This window comes from Nomascus leucogenys, chromosome 2 (genome assembly GCF_006542625.1).
Source record: "Nomascus leucogenys isolate Asia chromosome 2, Asia_NLE_v1, whole genome shotgun sequence".
In the NCBI taxonomy this organism is placed as follows: Eukaryota; Metazoa; Chordata; class Mammalia; order Primates; family Hylobatidae; genus Nomascus; species Nomascus leucogenys.
This window is the reverse complement of record NC_044382.1, coordinates 71,604,157-71,627,467: the sequence shown is the minus strand read 5'-3', so window position 1 is coordinate 71,627,467 and position 23,311 is coordinate 71,604,157. Positions and strand designations below refer to the sequence as shown.

Genomic DNA, 23,311 nt, shown 5'->3' with positions numbered 1-23,311 from the left:
AATATAGTTGATTTTTTACAATGTTCTATTTTCTCTCAGGTATAGGAAGAAGCCCCTTTTCATTAATTTTTAACCTTCCACTTAGCAAGCTATGCTTTTACAAATGGAAAGAAAATACTTTCAAAATGTTATCTTGTTTTCCCTGACACTCAAAATTCAGGAATTAAAAATACTTTCACTGGCTCTCTTCACTTTTCATGATATGCAGCTGCTTGCATAAGATCATTAAGAATTTGGCCCCCTTTTTACCAGAAGAGAATCAAACTGTGCAACCCAGGCCATATCTGGAATTACATAAGAATTTTATTTAATAAGGTATAGAATGGCCACTATTAAAGAACAAGAACGGTAGTTCATGTGTTGAACTCATGCTCAGGAAACTGGCCTGGTGCCTATCCTATGGTGCAGGACCTCAGCCTTCTGTTCTGTATTAAGGTCAATTCCTGGAAAGACAGAAATTTTAGCAGATTTTGGGAATTCTGAAGAAAAAGGAATTCATCTAGATGTACAGACACTACAGGCGAAATACATAGAGATAATTTTCTTGATTTTTTTTTTTTTTTTGAGGTTGGTTTCCTAGTTTTAGAAGAGCCAATAAGAACAGATAAAAACAAAAAATAAGCAAAAATCTCACCCGGCTATTTAAAATGCAATATAAGATTTCTTATGAAATTTCCTGAGGATAATTCTCTACCCTCACTAGCTACTAATACATCTTACCATCACCCAAATACAAAGATGCTACTGTGTGGGTGTGATATCAAGAATAATCTCCAGATGTTATATAGAAGGGGAAGCAATGAAGAAAAATTACAAAGATCCTGAAAATAAGGTAAAAACATGGCAGCATGTTCTTTCAATGTCATACTGTTTTCTTTTTTTTTCGGAGAGGAAGTTTCGTTCTTGTTGCCCAGGCTGGGGTGCGATGGCAGGATCTTGGCTCATGGCAACCTTCGCCTCTCAGGTTCAAGTGATTCTCCCGCCTCAGCCTCCCAAGTGGTTGGGATTACAGGCGCCCACCACCATGCCTGGCTAATTTTTGTATTTTTAGTAGAGGCGGGGTTTCACCATATTGGCCAGGCTGGTCTCAAACTCCTGACCTCAAGTGATCCACCTGCCTTGACCTCCCAAAGTGTTGGGATTACAGGTGTGAGTCACCGTGCCCAGCCTCAATATCACACTATTCTCTAGCAGGTCCAATCAAGGATTACTTAATACTTTAGGGCAGCACTGTCCAAAAGAACTTCTGCAATGATGGAAATGTCCTATAGCTGTACTATCCAAATTGGTGGCCACTAGTTACATGTGACCACTAGCACTTAATTTCACTGAAGCAATTTAGACAGCCACATGGGGTAGTGGCTACCATACTGCTTTGTGCAAATCCAGCCCTTGGACTATTTTGTATATACAACCCCTGAGGTAAAAATAGTTTTTACATTTTTAAAGGGCTATAAAAACCAAAACAAAAAGGAATATAAAACAAAGACTTTGTGGTCCACAAAGTCTACAATATTTATCATTCAGCTCTTTAGTGAAAAAGTTTGCCAATGTACATCCTAGGAGAATGTATTTTTTTGCTTGACATATTTATATTAATGTCCAGAATCTGTGAAATTACATTGTAACTTGTAGATTTTTGTCCAGTATAGATACAGATGATTTCTGTCTGGCATAAAAGACAATCCCAAAGATCACGGTTTCATTATCTTGTAAGACTGTAATACTGTGAAATATATATTTCCTGGCATACAATTTTTAAAATTTTTAGAATTTGAAAGTGATAGTCTTTTTATATGCTAATGAGTTCAACTATGACTGGCATCCATAGGTAGCAGCTTCAGGATGGGGTTGGTCAGCAGAGAGACCAAAGTAGGATGACAGGGTTGAGATTTCTGCCCTACTTCCAACCTCTCGGGAGGGGAGAGGGGCTGAAGGTTGGTTTGATCATCAGTGCCAATGATTTAATCAATCACTCCTATGTAATGAGACTTCCATAAAAACCCAAATGGACTGGCTTTGGAGAGTTTCAGGATAGCTAATACCTATCCTGGAGGGTGTTGTTCCTGGAGAAGGTATGGAAGCTCTAAGCCCTTTCCCTCATACCTTGCCCTATGCATCGCTTCATCTGTAACCTTTTTAACAGCCTTTACAATTAACCAGTAAGTGTCTTCCCCAGAGTTCTCTGAGCTGCTTAGCTAATTAATAAAACCCACGGAGTGAGCTGTGAGAAAATCGATTTATAGCCCATCAGTCATAATCACAAAACAACCTGGGGAACTTTTCCCTAGATCCCTACAAGGGTATAGAACCTGCCAAAGGAATTCACTTTGTAGACTGGTGAAACCACCTTTGCAAAAATTATAACTGAGGAAATTATGACAGTGAAAGAGATCAGACCTAATTGACTCCATCTTGTATCTAACCTTTGGGCTGTTCTTGTTCATTCCTGGGTGTAGGTGGAAATAACCTTGGGAAGGAATTCAGTTTACGGTTTGACTCTGAAACAAAACTGGTAACAGCCCTTTCTCGGAAAGACTCCCTTCTTGCCTGGGGACCAGTCTGTCTTTGAAGGACTAACAAATTAGCTACAAGATTAGAAATGATGGTTTAGGAGTCATACAGCTTCTGGCTCCAAGAGTCTGAACCCCCCCAAATTGCTCCTGGGGATAACATCACTATTGTAAAACCTAAAATCAGTGATTGAGATATTTTGCAGACTCTGCACTCAATGGATCAGTTGACACCACCCAGATCCATATTCTGACTCAACCAATTCTGCCATCCCACCCAGGAACAGAAGACAGAAAGAAAACCTCACTTTAACCCCCATGATTCCATCTCCAACCTGACCAATCAACACTCCCCACTTCCCAAGCCCCTACCTGCCAAATTCTCTTTAAAAACTGATCCCTGAATGCTGGGGGAGAGGGATTTGAGTAATAATAAAACTCCAGTCTCCCACACAGCCAGCTGTGTGTGAATTACTCTTTCTCCACTGCAGTTCCCCTGTCTTGATAAATTAGCTCTGTCTAGGCAGAGGACAAGGTGAACCTGTTGGGTGGTTACAAATTTGGAGGCTTGTCCAGGATTGCTCTTGTGGCTACCTGCCTGTGGTTTGGTAGCACCCCTCTGGCAATGGATCCAGAGGCCAGCCCAGGTGGCTGCCTAGTTCTCTTGGATTGGCGGCTGACTCTGACACCGTCTCTACTGACAGGGCACTGCCGACCCAATGTGCATGAATTTAATTGCAATGGAGAAACAATCCTGGGCAGATGTCCAATAACTGTTGCCCTATCACAGGGTGTCTGTCTGTAGCCCCATTCTGGGGTGTCTGGTTCAGTGAGTATCCTAGGTGCTGCCACAGCTCCTTCCTTCTCCCAAATGGTTCCATAGCTCCATGGTGCGGTATGTGTCTGCAGCTCCAACACAGAGTGTCTGTCTTGGTTCGGCTCCTTTAGGGGTCTCAGTTGGCGCTCCCTAATTAGTAGGAAGAGTCTTAGTTAGGAAGACTTCTCCTCAATCTAGAAGATTTAGGGGAGATTTCTCAGGCAAAGAATAGAAGGATAGTTTGGAAGGGGTACTCTGGAATTATTGGTTAGGGATCTTGATTTGGAAGCCCTTCTGTCTGTCTTGTCTTTGTGTGTTTCTGTATACGGTGGGGATCTCTGAAGGAACTGCTGACAAAAGTCAAAAATTATCTTGAGCAATTAAAAGCCTTTGCAAGCTTGAAATTGGCTCCTCTAAGCACCTTCTGGGAAGAGCAATAGAGCCTGCTGAATGTTGTAACTCAGTAGACAAGGCTTTTTGTCTTTTGACAGTGGCAGCCCAGGTTGAATTCTTGGCTTTGGAAATGATTCCTTTCTGGTTTGTTATTTAACTTTCCCACTTTTTGAGGGTCCCACCCCCACCCCAATGGCTAGCTTCTGATTTCCTGTCTTGAATTTTTTCTTTCTCCAAACTGCCCTTGGGAAGATTCTAAATCTTGTAAAAAGAAGCTGCTTACCATCTCTTTGAAACACCTTACGGGTCCATGGTTAAGTTGTAACCTTAGCTAAAACTTATTAATTTCACATGGGAAGTTACCTGTGGCAAAGTTCAAAAGCCAGAAATATTGATTGTCCTGGCTAGAGTCTGATAATAAGAGATTATTAAAAAAAATTTTAAAAAGAGCTCTATGGTTAAAATCAACTTAATTAAAAATGGATATCCAAGCTATACATATTTTAAAAGGCCTTGATTTTTTTTTTTTCCTTCTTGGATATCGGTTTTGAGAAAAAGTTTTTGTTTTTCTTCTCAGTCAACTGAATTATTTCTCTACTTTGCCCTCCTGATGCCCACATGAGAGAACTTAAGATAATTTCTAACAGCTTCCATTTTGGAAAAAAAACAAAAACCTGTTTTCCTCATGGAACCCCAGGAGTTGAAAGTGGATAGATCACTCTCAAAATCTAAGGCTCTGTTCAGCTTTACATTATGTTACCTGACATTCTTTTTTTTTTTTTTTTTTCAAGTTTTGGGGGTATCAGAAATTACTCTGCATTATGGGAGAGCTTTTAGCCTTGGTGTGCAAAAATTAGGTACAAAATGTACTTTAAGGGATGGCTAATGACAGTTACAGAGGGATACTTGGCTCACTGCACGCTTTAATCAAAGTATGCTCTTGGCCACCTGAAAGGTAAGGAGGAAAAATCCCCACCCTCTACTGAGAGATGAGACTCCCATGGGGGATGGGCTAATTACAAAATGGGCTGATAGCCGGGAGGTGGAGGTTGCAATGAGCCAAGGCCACACCACTGCAATCTAGCCTGGGTGACAGGGCAAGATTCCATCCCCAAAAAACAGAAACAAAAACAAAATAAAATGGGCTGACTGGGTTTGGGTTGCCAGGCAATTAAATGCATGGTAAAAGCATTGCACCATCTTCTCCAACGGCATTTCCCTTTTGAAAATCCAGGATGCAATATAAAAATGAGACCCTTAATTTTGAGAATGTTTTTGCTTTCCAGCTGTGCCTGCTTTTTAGGCCCTAGTAACTGCATGCTTTCCTAGCCTTGTTTCTTGAAGGGCTCTGCCCTGAAGCCAGTAATCCAACTTAAGAAACTGGCAAATGAAAAATGTTATAACTACTGGATATTCTGTCTGTGTATGTGTTGTGTGTGATGTTTATATAAAAGAGCTCTAATTAACTAGCTTAAAGAAAAATAAGCACTTAAATCAGATATTTTGTCAGAAAAACTAAAACTAATGAATTAGTTTAGTTCATATAACTTTAGTAATCTTTTGGTAATAAACAGTTTTTAAGATTACTGGTAAATAAAAATATCTTCCAAATTTAGACATTTCATCTAAATTAGGTCAAATATTAGGTTTGCTAAATGCTCTAAGGTCATAAACTGCTTCTTTAACTTTTGAAAATTCTTCAATGTATCTAGCTTGGAGCCATTACATTCTAGGTAAGGTCTGGGGACATGTGAAATTAGCCCCCATAAAGAAAATATTTTATATAAAAGAATCTTGTATGGTAAATTCTTGTCCTAAAGTAAAAAGACTGGTTGTTTAAAGAGAGGGGTGGTTAGGACAAGTCAGAAAGTCCAAGCATGTCATAGATGGTCTAAGTCATGAAAGGATTCATGAAAGGGAATTTATGCAAGAAATGTTGTACAATTTAAAGGTTATTAGGTCCCCTAAATATTTCATAAACTGCCACTATGACTTTACAACCTGCCTGCTTTACAGCTAGGTAAGGCCTGGGGACATGTGGAGTTAGCCAAGTCCCCTGGCTATGCTGGAGGCTCCACACCTGGTACATAATTACAATTGCTTACTAACCAGGTTTTTCACTGAAAGTAAAAGTTGCTAAGAGTTAACAGCGTAACATGTATTTGAGACTACTGAAGAAACAGTTCTACACACAAAGTGTGTAAGGAAAGCAGAATGTACTTTTGGTAAAAGATTTTAAGGCATGGGAATATGAATTTCTCACCTAAGTTTAGAGGGTTAAAGGATTGTGTTAAGTGAGGAAGGAAAAATTTAAAGGTTTAAACGAGTTGTGAAAGGTTTATAAAAAATTAATGTGTGCAAACATATTGGCTAAAGTTAAAGAGGCATTATTCTGTTTTTCCATAAATTGAACATTGGAATAAAAGTGCAACAGAGTTTTCCTAAAACATTGTTCTGCTCTTTAACAAAAAAAAATATTGTAAAGGGTTATAAAAGGTTTTTAAGAATCTTACCTTATGGTCAAACTAATTAAAACGGAATAGATTTGTAAAATGTTATTAAACCAAATTTAGGCTGGGCATGGTGGCTCACACCTGTAATCCCAGCACTTTGGGAAGCTGAGGCAGGTGGATCACCTGAGGTCAGGAGTTTGAGACTAGCCTGACCAATATGGTGAAACACCATCTCTACTAAAAATTAGCTGGGTGTGGTGGCGGGCACCTGTAGTGCCAGCTACTCAGGAGGCTGAGACAAAAGAGTTGCTTGAACCTGGTAGGCAGAGGTTGCAGTGAGCTGAGATCGTGTCCAGCCTGGGTGACAGAGCAAGACTCCATCTCAAAAACAAAACAAAACAAAAAAAACAACAAAAAACCACCTAGCTTACCATTTTAAAGATGCACTAATGCAAACATTAAATTTGGTTTTCTCTTTTGAAAAGAATTTTTATGTAACATTAAAAGATAATGAAAGGTTTTTGTTTGCCTTTTAAGTAAACTACAAAAAAGGCGGCAGAGGGGGCGATGTGGAGAGAAAAGACAAATTCAGTTGGCAACATGCTATCTTCACTGGATCTTGTTGTTTGGAAAGCTGAGTCTCCTCTCTACCAGAGTAAAGGTTTTTCCTGTTTTAAAATTTGTGAGTTATCACTTTGGTTAAATGAATGACTTATGGTGACCTGGGATTCTACTTTGTGAATATCCAGTGTTACTTTTTTGAGACAAGGTCTTGCTCTGTTGCCCAGGCTGGAGTGCAGTGACACAATCTTGGCTCACTGCAACCTCTGCCTCATGAGTTCAAGCAATTCTCATGCCTCCGCTTCCCAAGTAGCTGGGATTATAGGTGTACACCACCACACCCAGCTAATTTTTGTATTTTTTTGGTAGAGACGAGGTTTCACTGTGTTGGCCAGCCTGATCTCAAACTCCCGGCCTCAAGTGATCTGCCTGCCTCGACCTCCCAAAGTGCTGGGATTATAGGTGTGAGCCACTGTGCCCGTCTGATATCCAGTATTTTCAACAAAGGAAACACTGTCAAATATAAAATGGTATTTGATTCTCTTTGGGTTACATTCATATAAATATGTTATTAGTATGTGTTACAAAATTGTATGAGATTTCTATAATTCTAATATGCCTCACTATATGTTACCAATAATATAATTGTTATGTTAAATTATTGTGTGCCACAGAGGTAACAAATTTCCTTGTCAATTGTGTCTTTGACTGTGGCTGCCCTAAAATGTTTTTTCATCCACAGACAATTATCTTGTTTTGATCCTCTTTAGAAGATGGTTTTATAATTAGCTATAAAACTTCGACAGGTGCTCCTGAATGCAAGTTTCTAATAATGCTGGAGATTGTCACATTAGAATAAAAAAAAACTTTCAGGACTCCCAGGGATAGCTAAAATGTTCATGAATATCAAGCAGAACAGGAGTTAACTGAACGGACCGAACAGAAAACTGAAGTAATCTTTTTCTTTACTTTTTTTGCTTACAATGTTGCTGATCCTTCTCATTTTTTCAAAGCCAAATGTAGTGGCTCACACCTGTAATCCCAGCACTTTGGGAGGCTGAGGCAGGTGGATCACTTGACGCCAGGCGTTCAAGACCAGCCTGGCCAACATGGCAAAAACCCCATCTCTACTAAGGGTTCAAAAATTAGCCAGGCATGGTAGCGCACACCTGTAATTCCAACTACTAGGGAGGCAGGAGAATTGCTTGAACCCAGGGGGCAGAGGTTGTAGGGAGCTGAGACCACGCCACTGCACTCCAGCCTGGGCAATAGAGTGAGACTCTGTCTCAAAAAAAAAAAAAAAGAAAAAGAAAACTTTCTTTTGCACTATTTACAGCTTTTAACAACTCAGTAAAGTATATTCTTGTAAACAAAATTTGAAGCACATTTGTTTCTCTCTACCTGGTTTCTCCAGAATTTGGAAACTATTTGTATTTTTAACTTATGGTGATATAGTTATTTACATAAGTGCAATAAGAATGTTTTCTTTTCTCACAGGACACAATTGGAGAAACTGGTTACTTTACCAAGGTTTTGACTGGAATGGCGTGCTTACCTTTAAGGAATCGAACTTGACTTATAGAGCCAATAAAAGCCCCTTGGGAAGAGTGACCTCACACCTTGTCTACACAGTACCTGTACAGGGTTCCTGACCTGTGGTAAGTAAAGAATGTCACTTTCTGACAGGCCCAGGAGCCGCAAGTTATCTTGGGACCTCAAGAGAAGAGGAATTTACCCAACTCATTGCTATCTGAGGGTATAAACCCATGGCTGGGCTTGGCTTTAAAAAAGTCTTAACTGAGGTTCCTTACGGAACTGAATTCCATCAAAGCCAATTTACAAAGGCTATGTGAGAAATAATTATTCTTGCTGTGCTCTGTGGAAGAAATCAGGCCAAGTATAATAAACTAAAGTTTATTTTGCAAACAAATCAGTCCTATCATGATTTGTTTTTAATAAAAATAAGGACTAGGAGAGAAACATTGTGTTTCAAAAACTATAGTACGCCTGTTATTGTTGTTTTTGAGTTTTTATTTTACTTTTTTTCCTCTGCAATTTAGATTTGGTGAGCCACAATGCCCCAAACTAATGCTTAACTGGAATTTGCACTCCTTATCCTAGAACTCAGTATTTAAATGTCCACTTAAATGCTTTACTAAAACCATAGATGAGAATACTAACACCTTTGTCATGAAGCCTTGGAACCTCAGCCTCGCCTGCGTGAATACACTCAGACAGCTGCAAAGCGGTTCCACTTCTCTCACTTTGGGGTCAACACCTTCCCCCACTACGCCCACTTAAGAGAAAGCAGCCAGAGTGACTGACGGCCCTTTCCCAACTTCATAGCCCACACCTTAAGAATAAGGTGCTGTTAAACCCAAAGGGAAGGACTGAAACCACCTTTGCAAAAACTGTAACTGAGGAAATTACGACAGTGAAAGAGATCAGACTTGACTGACTCCATCTTGCTTCTAACCTTTGAGCTGTCCTTGCTCACTCCTGGATGTAGGCTGGAACTAACCTTGGCAAGGAATTCAGTTTATGGTTTGACTCTGAAACAAAACTGATAATAGCCCTTTCCCGAAAAGACTCCCTTCTTGTCTGGGGACCAGTCTGCCTTTGCAGGACTAACAAATTAGCTACAAGATTAGAAATGATGGTTTAGGGGTCATGCAGCTTCTGGCTCCAAGAGTTTGAACCTCCCCAAATTGCTCCTGGGGATAACAGTACTAAGATCAGTGGCTGAGATATTTTGCAGACCCTGCAGTCAGTGGATCAGCTGACACCACCCAGTCCCATAATCTGACTCAACCAGTTCTGCCATCCCACCCACGAATAGAAGACAACAAGAAAATCTCACTTCAACCCCCCGTGATTCCATCTCCAACCTGACCAATCAGCACTCCCCACTTCCCGAGCCCCTACCTGCCAAACTATCTTTTAAACTCTGATCCCCGAATGTGGGGAAACTGATTTGAGTAATAATAGAACTCTAGTCTCATACACAGCCAGCTCTGCATGAATTACTCTTTCTTCATTGCAATTCCTATCTTGATAAATCAGCTTTGTCTAGGCAGAGGGCAAGGTGAACCCGCTGGGCGGTTACATTGGTATCAACTTCCTGAAAAGCCATTACTAAGACAGATTCTGAATTTAGGGTATACGAAGCTGTCCTCACAGGGTTAACAAGAATTCTGGGCAGAAAGATAGTTATAATTAAGCATTAATGAAGCTGAACTTAGACCTACTTCCTTGTAACCAAAAGTCATGTAGTAGTGGACACCGAAAGTTTGCATCCCTACTTTCCTATAGATAAAATTTCTGACCTTAGAATCATAAGGCTTTTAAGAATTGCTTAGGATGTTTTTCAGATGTCAAATTCCAGCAGAACAGCTGATGCTAACCAGTTTTAAGACCCCCAGAGAGGAACAGAATCAGCATGAGAATACAGCTTCTTCTTCAACCTGTCCCACGACTTCACCCTGCACTCTAACCAATGAATGATATCTACACTTTGGCCCACTTCAAAACCTTTAAACACCCTAACCCCCCAAATCCCTTAGGGAGTCAGATTTGAGGTTTCCTCATGTCTTGTCCTTTAGTGGCCCTACAAATAAACCTCTTTCTCTACTGCAACCCAGTGTCTGTGCATATTGACTTGCTGTGGACATGAGGCAACAAACCTATTATGGCTGCATGCATAAGCTTCTGTATAATGCTGCAAAATGGAGAAAAAGTTTTGGTGGATGCAGAATGCATGGCTCACAATGGAACAATCGCATGGCTATACATGATCCAGACAAAGGTGGTTATTCCCGAGCAAACAGCCAGGCTGGTGGACTAGATAAAAGGCTCCCCTGAGAAGGGGGACTACCCAACTCCCTCTATAAATGCTAAGTGGAACATCCCAGACAAAGCAACTGATGTGCATGCCATATGAGACTGGCTTTAAAATGACTGGGGCACTCGTTCAGCAAACATGCCTGCTTCCCAGGTCTTTTAAGAATTGCTTAAGATGTTTTTCTCAGGAAATTGGTAAGTGCTGTGCTTAAGGGTGTCCTTTAGGGTGGAAGCCCTCACATAACCTTACTGCTGCAAAACCACAAAATTCAGGAAGCCATATCAGGTTTCCTTCCTCAGCTTCATTAGGTCTTACAGACACTAATAAAAACATTAATTAACAAAAGAATGGCAAAAGGCAGGGAGGATAGTCAAAGGACTCCTTCCAGGAAAATTTTTAAGGGATCATTAACAAGGTGAGTAAAAAATCACTGATAGGGGTGATACAAAAAAGGAAAACAAGGTGGAGAGTCACAGGACTCCTCTCAGCAGGGTGGTTATTAAGAAATGGCATGAATAAAATGAAATTAATGAGACTAAAACAAAGATTTTAAAACACTACTGAAAAATAAGGTAGGTCTAAGGGAGCCCCTCTTGGTCCCTCAATTTGTCCCACGTTGGAGAAATTTAAAGTCAGAAGGCAAAGATTACAATGAGAAATCTGATCTGAAATTGCCTAGGGAGATTAATCAAGGCAAAATTGATAAAGCACAAGTGTCCTTTTGCCTACCCTCTGGCTGGGGGCTCAGAGCCTCTGTACACAAGTGGGTAAAACCTTCGGGGGTGGTGAAGATAAATCCCTGAAACTCCTTGATATAGGAGTGAAGAAAGGGTGAAGAATAAAGGGTGAAGAAAGCCCCGACTAGGGCTACTAGATTGGGAGAATATGAAAAGGTAAGGGTTGACAGGATTATATAAACTGGAATGGTAATAAACAGGCTTTAAGTTAAAAAGATGTATCTCCTTTACTTGAATGTTTTATGGAAACGGATGTTATGTCTGGTGGGGAAACACTTCCCCTACCTAGTATTGTAAAAACAAAACCGGTTCATAAAGTCCTAACAGAGGCTAAAGTTAGGAAAGTAAGGTTGATGGAATTAGGCTACAAGCTTGGAGAACTGGTATAGCTGAGTGGTATACTGGTATAACAACTATAATTTTTTCTTTCTTTCCAGTATCACCTCGATTCCCACTGCCCCTGCCCCTCATCCCCATCTGATACAGTGGTCACAGGACCAGGGCTGCAACTACAGTTACACTAAGCAGGGATGATTCCTAAGCAAGTAACTGCAACTGTTTTCAAACCCTATGTCAGAATTCCTAAGGAGTTAATGGGGGTATGGTTGTTCTTTCACAAATTCTGGCAAAATAGAGGGTAAGAGGAAAACTCCCACACATCTTGTGTTAGAAGCATGTTAGAGTCCACATAAGCAGGAGAAACTGAGTCAGTTATTCCTACATTCTCACAAGGACATTCACCAGTTTTGTACCCAAATCTAGCAATCTTATTCTAACACTGTTTTTTCAGCACCTGTACTCATTTCCTCCAGTGCTCCTTGAACCAGTTTTCCAATCCAGCTGGTTCCCTCACAAATGAGTTAAATGAATGCTTGCTATATGCTTTTTAGGAATTATAATTTTTAAAACACATGGAAAATAATCCATATTTTGTTTAGGGTAGCGATGTGCCTAGGTAAAACTGAACATTTCATAGCTTGCTTTACTACTAGTGGTCACATGATATAGTTCTAGCCAATTAGAGGTAAGCAGAAACCTGCTAGGGTTTTCTGGAAAACTGTTACCTCTTCTTCCATCCTTCCTTCTTGAGAGACCTGATGGCTGGAGCTGCAGTGGTCATTTTGTGACCATAAGGGTACAGTTTGTAATTATTACTCACCCTGGGACTGCTGCTTATCTTTAGACTTTTTAAATGAAAGGAAACCCTTATTTTGTATAGGTTTCTATTATTGCAGGCAAATTCATTACCTAATAGAGATATATCAACCTTCATTAACCTACCTATTATAACAAAGTAACAGTTTCATTTTGTTAATTTAAAAAATACCAGGGTCAAGAATGAAACATACTGTGAATTTAATATGCTGATTCTTCTCAAGCTTGGCATTTGGTTGGTGGTGACCCATGCAGGTTTAACATGTGTACTGTGAAGTGTTATTTCTGTTTGGGCCCATCTACCCTGGCCACGGCATGATGTTCATCCGCAATGATTGCAAGATGTTCAGATTTTGTAAATCTAAATGTCATAAAAACTTTAAAAAGAAGCACAATCCTTGCAAAGTTAGGTGGACCAAAGCATTCCGGAAAGCAGGTGGCAAAGAGTTTACACTGGATAATTCATTTGAATATGAAAAACGTAGAAATGAAACCATCAAATACCAGTGAGAGCTATGGAATAAAACTATTGAAGCAATGAAGAGAGTTGAAGATATCAAACAGAAACGCCAAGCTAAATGTATAATGAACAGATTGAAGAAAAATAAAGAGCTACAGAAAGTTCAGAATATCAAAGAGGTCAAGCAAAACATCCAGCTTATCTGAGTCCCTCTTGCAGGCAAAGGGAAGCAGTTGGAAGAGAAAATAGTACAGCAGTTACAAGAGAATGTGGACATGGAAGATGCTTCTTAAAAATCTCTGTAACCATTTCTTTTATGTACATTTGAAAATGCCCTTTGGAGACTTGGAACTGCTAAATTACTTTTTACATAAGGTCACTTAAATGAAAAGTGATTAAAATATATCTTTCCTACACTGCCATCTACAAAACATCAGATATTACGGATGTTAGATTGCATCTCAGTGTTAAATCTTCACTGATAGATATGTAAATCACGAAAATTCTACTTGTAACTATAGAAGTGAATTGTGGACATAAAATGGTTATGCCAACTGGATAATGGCACTAGGCAGCATTTGTATAATAACTAATGGCAAAAAATCATGGCTAGTGATATATAAAATAAAATATTATTTGCAGCCAAATATTCCCTTTATTAATGTTATGGAAAGGGGGATACAAGGAACTAACAATTTGTATGACAGTGTCAAATATTATTTTGATTTTAGTATTTCCTGTTTTGGTTTATTTGCATCTTAGAAGAGCATAATGGCATTGTTTGATGATGCTTAATTATGCTGGACTGTTTTGACCTGGTTTAAACATTCTGATAGGCAGTCGTGGATGTTGGGAATTAGAACTGAATAATCTTTGCATGGACTGTTGCTACACTCTGGAATTTCCACTTTGGAGAATACTCAGTTCTAACTTGTTATTCCTGGTAGAACAAACTTTATTTTTCTAGTCTAGCAATGATCTAGAGGTGGGAATCCCAGTGCCTTTTAGAAGTTATTACGTAGTTTTCCTTTAAAAAGCTCCTGTTTTTGGAAAGTAGAATTTATGGGTACAACACCTGTTCATTATTTGCACATAAAATAAAACCATTTAAAAAGTTAAAAAAAAAAAAAAGGTGCTGATTCAAGAACGGATAAAGATCCCAGAAGACTGGTAGGTAGGTAATTTCAATCAAAAGATGCCATAATCACAAATGACTTTCATACTTTCAGACATGAATTTATTCCTACAGCTCTTATTCATCAAGTAATGTAAATTACTAATTCTATCAGCACTAAGACTGAACAAAACCTTTCTAAGTTAGGAATCTTTCTAAAAAAGTTTTTTTTTTTTTTTTTTTTGTCTTTAAGAGACAAGATCTTGCTGTGTTACTCAGGCTGGAGTGCAGGGGTACAATCATGGCTCACTACAGACTTGGAACTACTGGACTCAAGCAATCCTAATGCCTCAGCCTCCTAAGTAGCTAGGACTACAGGCACATGCCACCACGCCCGGCTAAATTCAGTTTCTTTAAGCCAAAACAACTCCTTTATGTTGTTTCCATATGAAAAACTGATTTTTGGCCAGGTGCAGTGGCTCATGCCTGTAATCCTACCACTTTGGGAGGCCAAGGCAGGCAGATCACTTGAAGTCAGGAGTTCAAGACCAGCCTGGCCAACATGGTGAAACGCTGTCTCTGCCAAAAAATACAAAAATTAGCTGGGCATGGTGGCGCAAGCCTGAACTCCCAATTAACCAGGAGTCTGAGGTGGGAGAATCACTTGAACCCAAAAGGCAGAGGTTGCAGTGAGCCGAGATCATGCCACTGCACTCCAGCCTGGGTGACACAGTGAGACCCTGTCTCAAAAAACAAACAACAACAACAAACAAAAAACACAACAACAAAAAACTGATTTTTAAAAAAGTTTTTTAATTAATTACTGTAAGGATTTCCCCCCTACAATTTTGTTCTTGAAACTCAAGACTGCTAATCTTCTATGATTACATCAATTTCATAAAAAGCCAACACAGAACAAGATGTGGTCCTTGATTTAATTACAATTCTACAATACTGCCTGGGAAATGGACAAGAAAGAGGAAACTACAGGCAATCACTTCTGACCCCAGCGTAAGCAATACCAGTATCCCTTATTTCAACATTCTGGTATAATCCCAAAATGTTAGCCATAAGAAGAGACTGAACAAACCACTGTTTCTTAAGAAGATGATTTTCACAACCATAGTGAGTAAAAAATATTCTGGGAAGTGCAAAAAAGGCCACCAGCCTTCTTCCTGGTAAAATCAAAACAAAAACTCCATGTCACTACCCAGTATTACATCTATGAATTCTTTCCTTCATGAACAAATCAATTGTTCAAGAATTCATGAAACCTACCTGGGCAACATGAGGAAACCCCATCTCTATAAAAAATAAAAATAAATAAATAAATAAATAAATAAAAGCCCAGCATGGTGGCATGTGCCTATACTCCCAGCTACTCAGGAGGCTGAGGTGGGAGGATCACTTGAGCCTGGGAGGGCAAGGCTGCAGCGAGCTGAGATCACACCACTGCACTCCAGCCTGGTGACAGAGCCAAACCCTATCACACACACACACACACACACACCCGCACACGCACAGAAAAATTCATGAAACCAGGTACCAGGCTCTTCTAACTGAAAAGGTAGTAAAACAGTACCTGGTCAACTTGAACCCTCTCAAGTCAGTACTGCAATAGGCCACTTCTACTTTAATTACATTTTTTTTCATTCTTACCTTACTCCATAAATATATAAGTAAAAACTGGGAAAAGATTAATTACTAGCTGTTCTTAAACACCCTTTTTCTCACAAATTAAAAATGGACTGGGTGGTAGCCTGCCTGAGTTTCATGGGTGTACTGTAACTTCAATGTTTTAAGACTGAGTAGTCCTTCCCAGGACTCTGCTTGAAGTCCTCCAGGCTGGTACTGTTTAGGGCACTGGCTAGGCCTCTCGGTGGCTACTCACTGCCATCAAGTAATGCCTGAAGCTAAGCATCAACTGATGGGCAGCTGTGGTCAGCAAACTCCACACCTTAAAGGTTCATGGAGACCCCAAACAAGCAGCTGTGCCATTTACTTCCAATTCTTTTATTTGTTAACCATCCAGGCTTCACTGACTGTTAGCACCCAGTTTCTTGCTATGGACTTTGGTGACCCCAGCATAGCACTAGCTCCAGATACTTCACATTGCCATCTCCTCTACTTTCTCACTTCTCTAAGATGTATGGAACACTGGCAGCTCACCCACAACTACTGAGGCACCCCTTGGCCCTCAGAGTCATCCTCAGAATTCCTTTACATCCAAGATTCTAAGCTCTGAAATTACTCTGATTACAACCTCCAGAATTCTCCAATACTTAACCTCCCTGTGTGCATGACCCCCTAGGTTTCAGAGGGCACAGCGTCAAAGGTCTTGTCCCTCCCTTAATCCTTGCAGCTCACTCTGCCCTTTCTGCTTTCATCTGTTTCCCTGTCCTAGCTTGAAAAAGGCTGACCTCTTCAGAAATATTTCCTAGGCCCCACTGTGCCTTGCTCTATTGCATTTCAGACCCCTTACCTCCAATCCTTGTGTCCTGGCTTCACAAACCTCTTGAGGGGAGGAAAACATTACCTACTTGAGAGTTTCACTTGAGAGTTTCTGGCTCAAGTGACACTGTAAGTTCACACTATCTAATCTTCCTTGGCCGTTTCTTCATCCCAGTCCTTTTAAGTTCTTAAGTTTTCAGTCTGCAGCAGTTCCACTGCACCTAACACATCCCATTATTTCGGAGCTCTTGCGCTCCCTCCCTGGGGATGAACTAGACTGTACTGTACACCACTGGGGCCTTCAAATACCCTCTTCAAGTATTAGAAACATATGGGCTAGGCATGGTGGCTCATGCCTGTAATCCTAGCACTTTGGGATGCTGAGGTGGGAGGATCATTTGAGCCTGGGAATTCAAGATTAGCCAGGGCAGCACAGTGAGATGCCATCTCTACCAAAAATACGAAAATACACCATGGGCATGGTGGCACATGCCTGTAGTCCCAGCTACTCAGGAGGCTAAGAGGATCGCTTGAGCCTGGGAGGCCCAGGTTTCAGTAGGCTGAGATCATACCACTGCACTCCAGCCTGGGGACCCTGTCTCAAAAAGGCAGTCCAAAGCTCAGGTCAAAACAAAACAAAACAAAACAAACAAAAAAAAAAAACAAAAAAAGGTCAAAACAAAAACAAAAAATAAAACAAAACAAAACAAAGCTCAGGTCCACTGACATGTTTTGTTTAGCACATATAACTGTTTTTTCGAATATGTAGTTTAAAAATATTTTATTCATATAATTCGATGAATTCGATGTGTATGATTTTTAAAATGTAAATTAGTGGCCACTTAAATACAATATCTTACAGAATTAAATCCGGACTCCTTGCTTCTCTTAGACAGTAAGAAGACTGGACATCACTGAGCCCTACCATGTAACTGACTAATGCGATACGCACGGGAATCTGCCCTCTCCAAAAGGGCCACATGGCTTCGTTCACCACAGTCCCTCTTCCCGACCACCCCTCTTCCCTACACAGGTTCCCTGCCTGGTCCCAGGAAGCATTCTGAGTTTGTGGTTCTTTGATCTAAAAGAAGGGTTCTTTTTTTTTTTTTTCTTGAGACAGAGTTTTGCTCTTGTTGCCCAGGCTGGAGTGCAATGGCGTGATCTTGGTTCACTGCAATCTCCGCTTCCCTGGTTCAAGCGATTCTCTTGCCTCAGCCTCCTGAGTAGCTGGGATTACAGGCATGTGCCACCCCACCTGGCTAATTTTGTAATTTTAGTAGAGATGGGGTTTCTCCATGTTGGTGGGCTGGTCTCGAACTCCCGACCTCAGATGATCAGACCACCTCGGCATCCCAAAGTGTTGGGATTACAGGCGTGAGCCACCGCGCCTGGCCTAAAAGAAGAATTCTAACTGATCTCACCCCCACGGCTGAGATCCCTCAACTTCATCCCTTTCCACCACTGCTTCACAGGCAGGGTCCTACCTCTGCTTCTTCACTTTAATCTCTATTTGCGAATGAGTCAACAGCTAGCCAGTACTTCCCTTTTGTCTCTGAAATTCAATCCTCACAATCCTTTGCTTCCAAGATGTCTTCCAGCACTGACTTCAGTCCCCTCTCTCTGGGTCCCCTACGGACAATGCCCTCTTAAAAGGACTTCTCACTCTCAGACATTGCCTCTCTAGCCCCTGTATTAATGCCAAATTGCATAAAAGTTGCTCAACCCTTATTCTCAATTTCTGTACTCACTATTGAAAACCAGCAACAGACCACACTGAGCAGCCCCAGCCCAGAGGTGTAAACACTGAGGCATTTGTGGAAATGTCAATTTCTCATGTCCCCCTAACTCTTCCACGACTCTCCACTGACTACCTGCAGGTAAAAATCCATGTTCTTCAGCAGGCCCCAAGCACTTTGTTATCCACTGGAGGAATCTGTGATACAACTGCCCTCTTTCATGCCCCTGTGATTCAGCACAGCTTCTTCCCTCTGCCAGGTGCTCCCTGTTCCCTAGGAAACCAGCTGGCAGAGCAACCCTTCCATTCCTGTGTTACAGAAACACCTTGCACACATTGCAGTTGTTATATGTATCACACTTTACTGTATCTTCCCCATGTCTGTCTCCCCTAAGAGGCAACGGGATCCTTGAGGTCAAGGGGCAACCGTCAGTACACTCCCTGGCACCAGAGAAGTTTTCCTTAAATGCTGATGAGCTGGTGGCCCCACCAGTCAACAGGTCAAACAACTTAACCATCCCTCCTGCCACCTGGCTTAAAACCGACCCCTAAATCCCTACATCCACACAGCCGCCCTGTCCCTGTAAAAACCTTACCACTCCCCTACCCAACTCATACCCAAGGCTAACTTGCAACAATGTTCATTTCACTGTTGGTCTTCTGTTTCTGGAAGATTCCATGCTTCTCAAAATCCTGACTCTCTATTAAATAAGGTCCAATGACCTTAGCCTGGCATTTTGGTACCTCAGGCTTCATCTTTCACAGGAGCACCTGGACACCTTTTACCATGACACTCCATGTTTTCTGGGCCTTTGCTCCACAACTACCTCTGTCTGGAAGGTCAGGTACCTGGAAATATTTGGCTCTTCAAAATCCAGCTGAAGTACTGCTTCCTACGACAAATCTTCCCTTTAACAAAAGTGGTCACTGTACAGAGTCAGTGCCTGTTTTTCAACCTGCATGGGCACTATCACTGTCTACTGGTAGTTTCCATTTCGCCCCTCTGCACTCAATGGAGGCCCACCTAACTAAGCTCCACATTCTCCTCTACTCTAGCATTTGCAAAAGGCAGTGAATTAACATTTTAAAGGCAAAACACAAGCAAACCACTTGGTGGGACACAAGACAGTTCACCTCATCTTATTTTGAGCAGAGACACTATAGTCGAAAAACTCTTCTTTGCTCTAAATCTTCCTTCCTTTAAATCTGCTGCTCTTCCACAGCCTAACTTAAAATATTATAGATGTTGAATCAAATTTGCTTTCCTGTTCTTAGTTTTTAAAATCAAGATAATGGTTTTCTCCTCCTTCAAGAAAGTAAAACTCCAAAACAAATTCAGAACAAAAAAGCCCTGATTGTGGCATTCAACTCTTACCTATGAGTCTCAAGGGGAGAAAAAAAAGAATTTCTTACAAATGGGAGGGTTGACTTATGAGTAATACATATCACAAAGATCAACAAGCAGGAGCACATACTAGCAAGAAACTGTAAGACACACCTTTCCCAAACAGCCTGGCTTAACTGTGTGGCAAGGACAGCCAAGAAAACTGGCATTGGGCAGGTCTGGCAGGACCAGCAGGGCTCTTCTGTAGAGTAAAGGAGTCATTCTCCATGCTTGCGATGAGTCTTGAGCAACAGCAGAACCCAGAGGAGGCAGAACGCACAGCAAGGGCAGAGACTACCACTACAGTGGAGATTTAAGCTGAAAGGTGCTAAACCAGAACACTGGAAAAATAAAGTGGGGTTGGATTAATCGTTTTGTAAGTTAGAGAAGGAGTTTAGGCTGAATGAGACAGGTGACAGGAGGCTCTAGTAGGTTCCAGGGCAGGAGAATGACTTTTTGCAGGAGGATTACTCTAATACAAGTTGAACCAGGGAGGGAGGGAGCAATGAATGAGTAAAGGCAATGGAGCAAGGGAGGGGACACACAGGAATGAAAGTCTTAACCGCAGCAAAGGCAATAGAAAGGAAAGGAATGAATGCACGTAAGAGATTTTCAGAAGAAAATGCGAGTTAATCATGTCAAGCTTTTAAGCCCTGAGAAGTGCAGAAGATTGGATAGCTGGGGAGAATGGACGAAGGGGAACGCGCCTTAGACCAGCTGTCTGCAATCCAACTGACTAAAAAAGTTAAGCCCAGGAAAGCAAACTTGGTTCTACATCTACAATGCTGGCTTTTTTATTTGTTTTGTTTTTTTTGAGACGGAGTCTTCGCGCTGTCGCCCAGGCTGGAGTGCAGTGGCGCAATCTCGGCTCACTGCAACCTGCCTTCCGGGTTCAAGCGATTCTCCTGCCTCAGCCTCCCAAGTAGCTGGGACTACAGGCGCGTGCCACCATGCCGGGCTAATTTTTTGTATTTTTAGTAGAGGCGCCACTGCACTCCAGTGTGGGTGACAGAGACCCTGTCTCAAACAGAAAAAAATAGGTAAACACACATCCTTTCTTTCTGACATTCTCCGAGCGTTTCATTACTATTAATGGTTTTTTTTCCAATTCTCAAGAGGAACACAGTTTTCACCCTGTTAGCCAGGACGGTCTCGGTCTCCTGATCTCGTGATCCTTCCGCCCTGGCCTCCCAAAGTGCTAAGATTACAGGCGTGAGCCACCGCGCCTGGCCTACAATGTTTTAAGCTGTGAAGAACTATACAGCTGAGTGCCCTGTCTCCTCTAAGGATGTGAAAAGCAAACACGATTTTTTGTTAAATCTAAGAACAATAGGAGATACGACTACTCAGATTCAAAGACACTGACATTACTTGACAAAGTAGGATGCAAAAAGAGGGCCCTTCCTGCCCACCCCGCACAGGGCTCATCATATGAGAGGCAAGTATCAAGAACGAAGGCTCTGGAAACAAACTCCCTAGGTCTGAATCCTGCTGCCCTACTTGGAGATGGGAAAACCTAGAAAAACTTGGTTACCCAGGAGGAGGAACATACTATGTTGCTTTTTGGTTTGGAAAGGGGGGGAAGTAGATAGAGGTGCTGAAGAGGTCTGAAATGCTGATTTAGGCAGAAGGTGAGTCACCACTTTGAGTTTCAGTTTCCCCAGCTGTTAATTAAAAAAAAAAAAAAAAAGGCGGGGTGGTGGTGGGGAGGATAAAATCTACCTTATTAGAAGCTATAAGGGCTGCACATTCCTTCTGAAGTAACCTGTGATGTTCTTAAGCGTTATGTAAATGTTAGTTGTACGTAATATCAATACAAAGAATAACGCTATTTTTTAACATATTAAATATCCGGCCGGGCGCGGTGGCTCCCGCGTGTAGTCCCAGCACTTTGGGCGACCGAGATGGGAGGATGACTTGAATCCAAGAGTTCGAGACCTGCCCGGGCAACATAGTGAAATCCCGTTTCTACCAAAAAAAAAAAAAAATTGAGCCGGGCGTGGTGGCGCGCTCCTATGGTCCTAGCTACTCGGGAGGCTGAGGTGGGAGGATCACTTGAGCCCGGGAAGTCGAGGCTGCAGTGAACTGAGATAGCACCACACTGCACTCCACTGTGGGTGACAGAGTGAGACCCTGTCTCAAATAGAAAAAAATAGGTAAACATACATCCTTTCTTTCTGACATTCTCCGAGCGTTTTATTACTATTAATAGTTTTTTTCCGATTCTCAAGAGGAACTGAGATCCCAAAATGGCTCAGAACTGCAGTAGTGGAGGCCCGGGACTGGGGGATAAAGGCCTAGGTGGTGGACGAGGCTGCGGGCCCAGCAACAGGCCTTGCGTACCATCCTGGGGGCCGGGGAACTGACAACAACAGGCGACATGCGCAGCGCGCCCCGTCCGTGCCACACGCTGTGCCCGCGCTTCATGCACATCCCCCACTTTCATCCTCGCGACAGCCCTCTGAGGTAGGTACTTTCGTCAGCGCCACTTTACAAATGGAGAAACTGAGGATCCGGGGATCAAGCCGCTATCCAAGATCACATGGCTCGCGAGCCGAAAAGGCAGGTTCGCTGGCTCCCGAGACTGCGTTCCCAACCCAGGCGCATCGCGGCGGACGGCGGGGGCGGGGAGGAGCGGGAGCCCGGAGACCCGGACCGATCGAGGCCGCGGGCGCGCGGGGGCGGCGGCCGGACTCACCTTGGCGCTGTGCACCGCCTCCTGCGCCCCGCAGAGCTGCAGCCAGATGCGCGCGGGCAGCGGCTCCTCAGCCCCCAGAGCGCCGAGCACGGCCAGGCTCACGCCAAACAGGCCCTCGATACGGCTGCGGCTCTGCTCCAGCAGCTCCGCCTTCTCGGCTGGCGCCGTGAACTCGTCCAGCACCGCCTGGGCCGCCATGGCGGGCGCGGCCTCCCGCGGCGGCGCCGGGGGCCGGTGGCGGCGACGCCCCCTCAGCTTGCTGCCGCTGCACCCAAGCCAGTCAGGCGGCGTCGGCCTTTCCCGGCCACCTCGCCCCAGCCCGCGCCCCGCCGCCCGCCCTCAGGCCCGGCTATACCATCCCGCCAAGACCGCAGCAGCTTGGCAAACTGCTGGCAGCGAACCCCTCCGCCCCTTTGCCGCCGCCGCGGGCCGGGCCCCGCCGCCGCGCGTGCGCCCCGGCCGCAGCCGTCATTGAGGCTCGCCGCCCCCTAGAGGAACGGAGTAGGGTGAGGGCGACGGAAGTTGACGTCACCTGCAGTCGCCATATTGGTTGAGAGTAAAGAGGTGGTTCTGGAGGCCTGGACGGACTTCTTGGATGAGGGCAAACCGCTTTCGCGGGGTCTGGTGGATGTAGATATATGGGTTTATAGTTGGGGAAACTTAATTGCCAGGAGGCGAGACTGAGATTGTCACAGGGATTGGACTTGACCTCAGACATCTTGACGCTCAAACCAGGATTCTAGCAGTTGAGTTATTCAGTTTCACATTAATCCACAGGCAGATGAGACCTTTCCTTCTCTGTTTGTTCCCTTCCTCCCTACCCTTTTACCTTCTTAGCTGCTCTTCTCACTTTTTTCTCTTTCCCTCTTTATTTCTTTCAGTAAAAATGGTAGCAAGAAGAGAAGAAAATGGGCATACTTACGGAGAATTGAAAAGCAAAAAAATGATTAAGATAAATTCAAGAAGGCCGGGCGCGGTGGCTCACGCCTGTAATCCCAG

The 23,311-nt window shown here is 42.7% G+C and overlaps 1 protein-coding gene and 1 pseudogene across 1 annotated transcript in view; one reads left to right on the top strand and one right to left on the bottom strand.

Annotated features, from left to right (window-relative positions):
• The window catches only part of N4BP1 (NEDD4 binding protein 1), a 67,622-nt gene extending 44,869 nt beyond the window's left edge, over positions 1–22,753 (bottom strand). The window contains exon 1 of the mRNA XM_003262977.3: positions 22,313–22,753. Coding sequence (XP_003263025.3) covers positions 22,313–22,510 — 198 coding nt within the window. The 5' untranslated portion in view covers positions 22,511–22,753. The remainder of the gene's footprint in view (positions 1–22,312) is intronic.
• LOC101177977 lies at positions 12,429–13,302 on the top strand (annotated as a pseudogene).
• Positions 22,754–23,311: the final 558 nt, after the last annotated feature.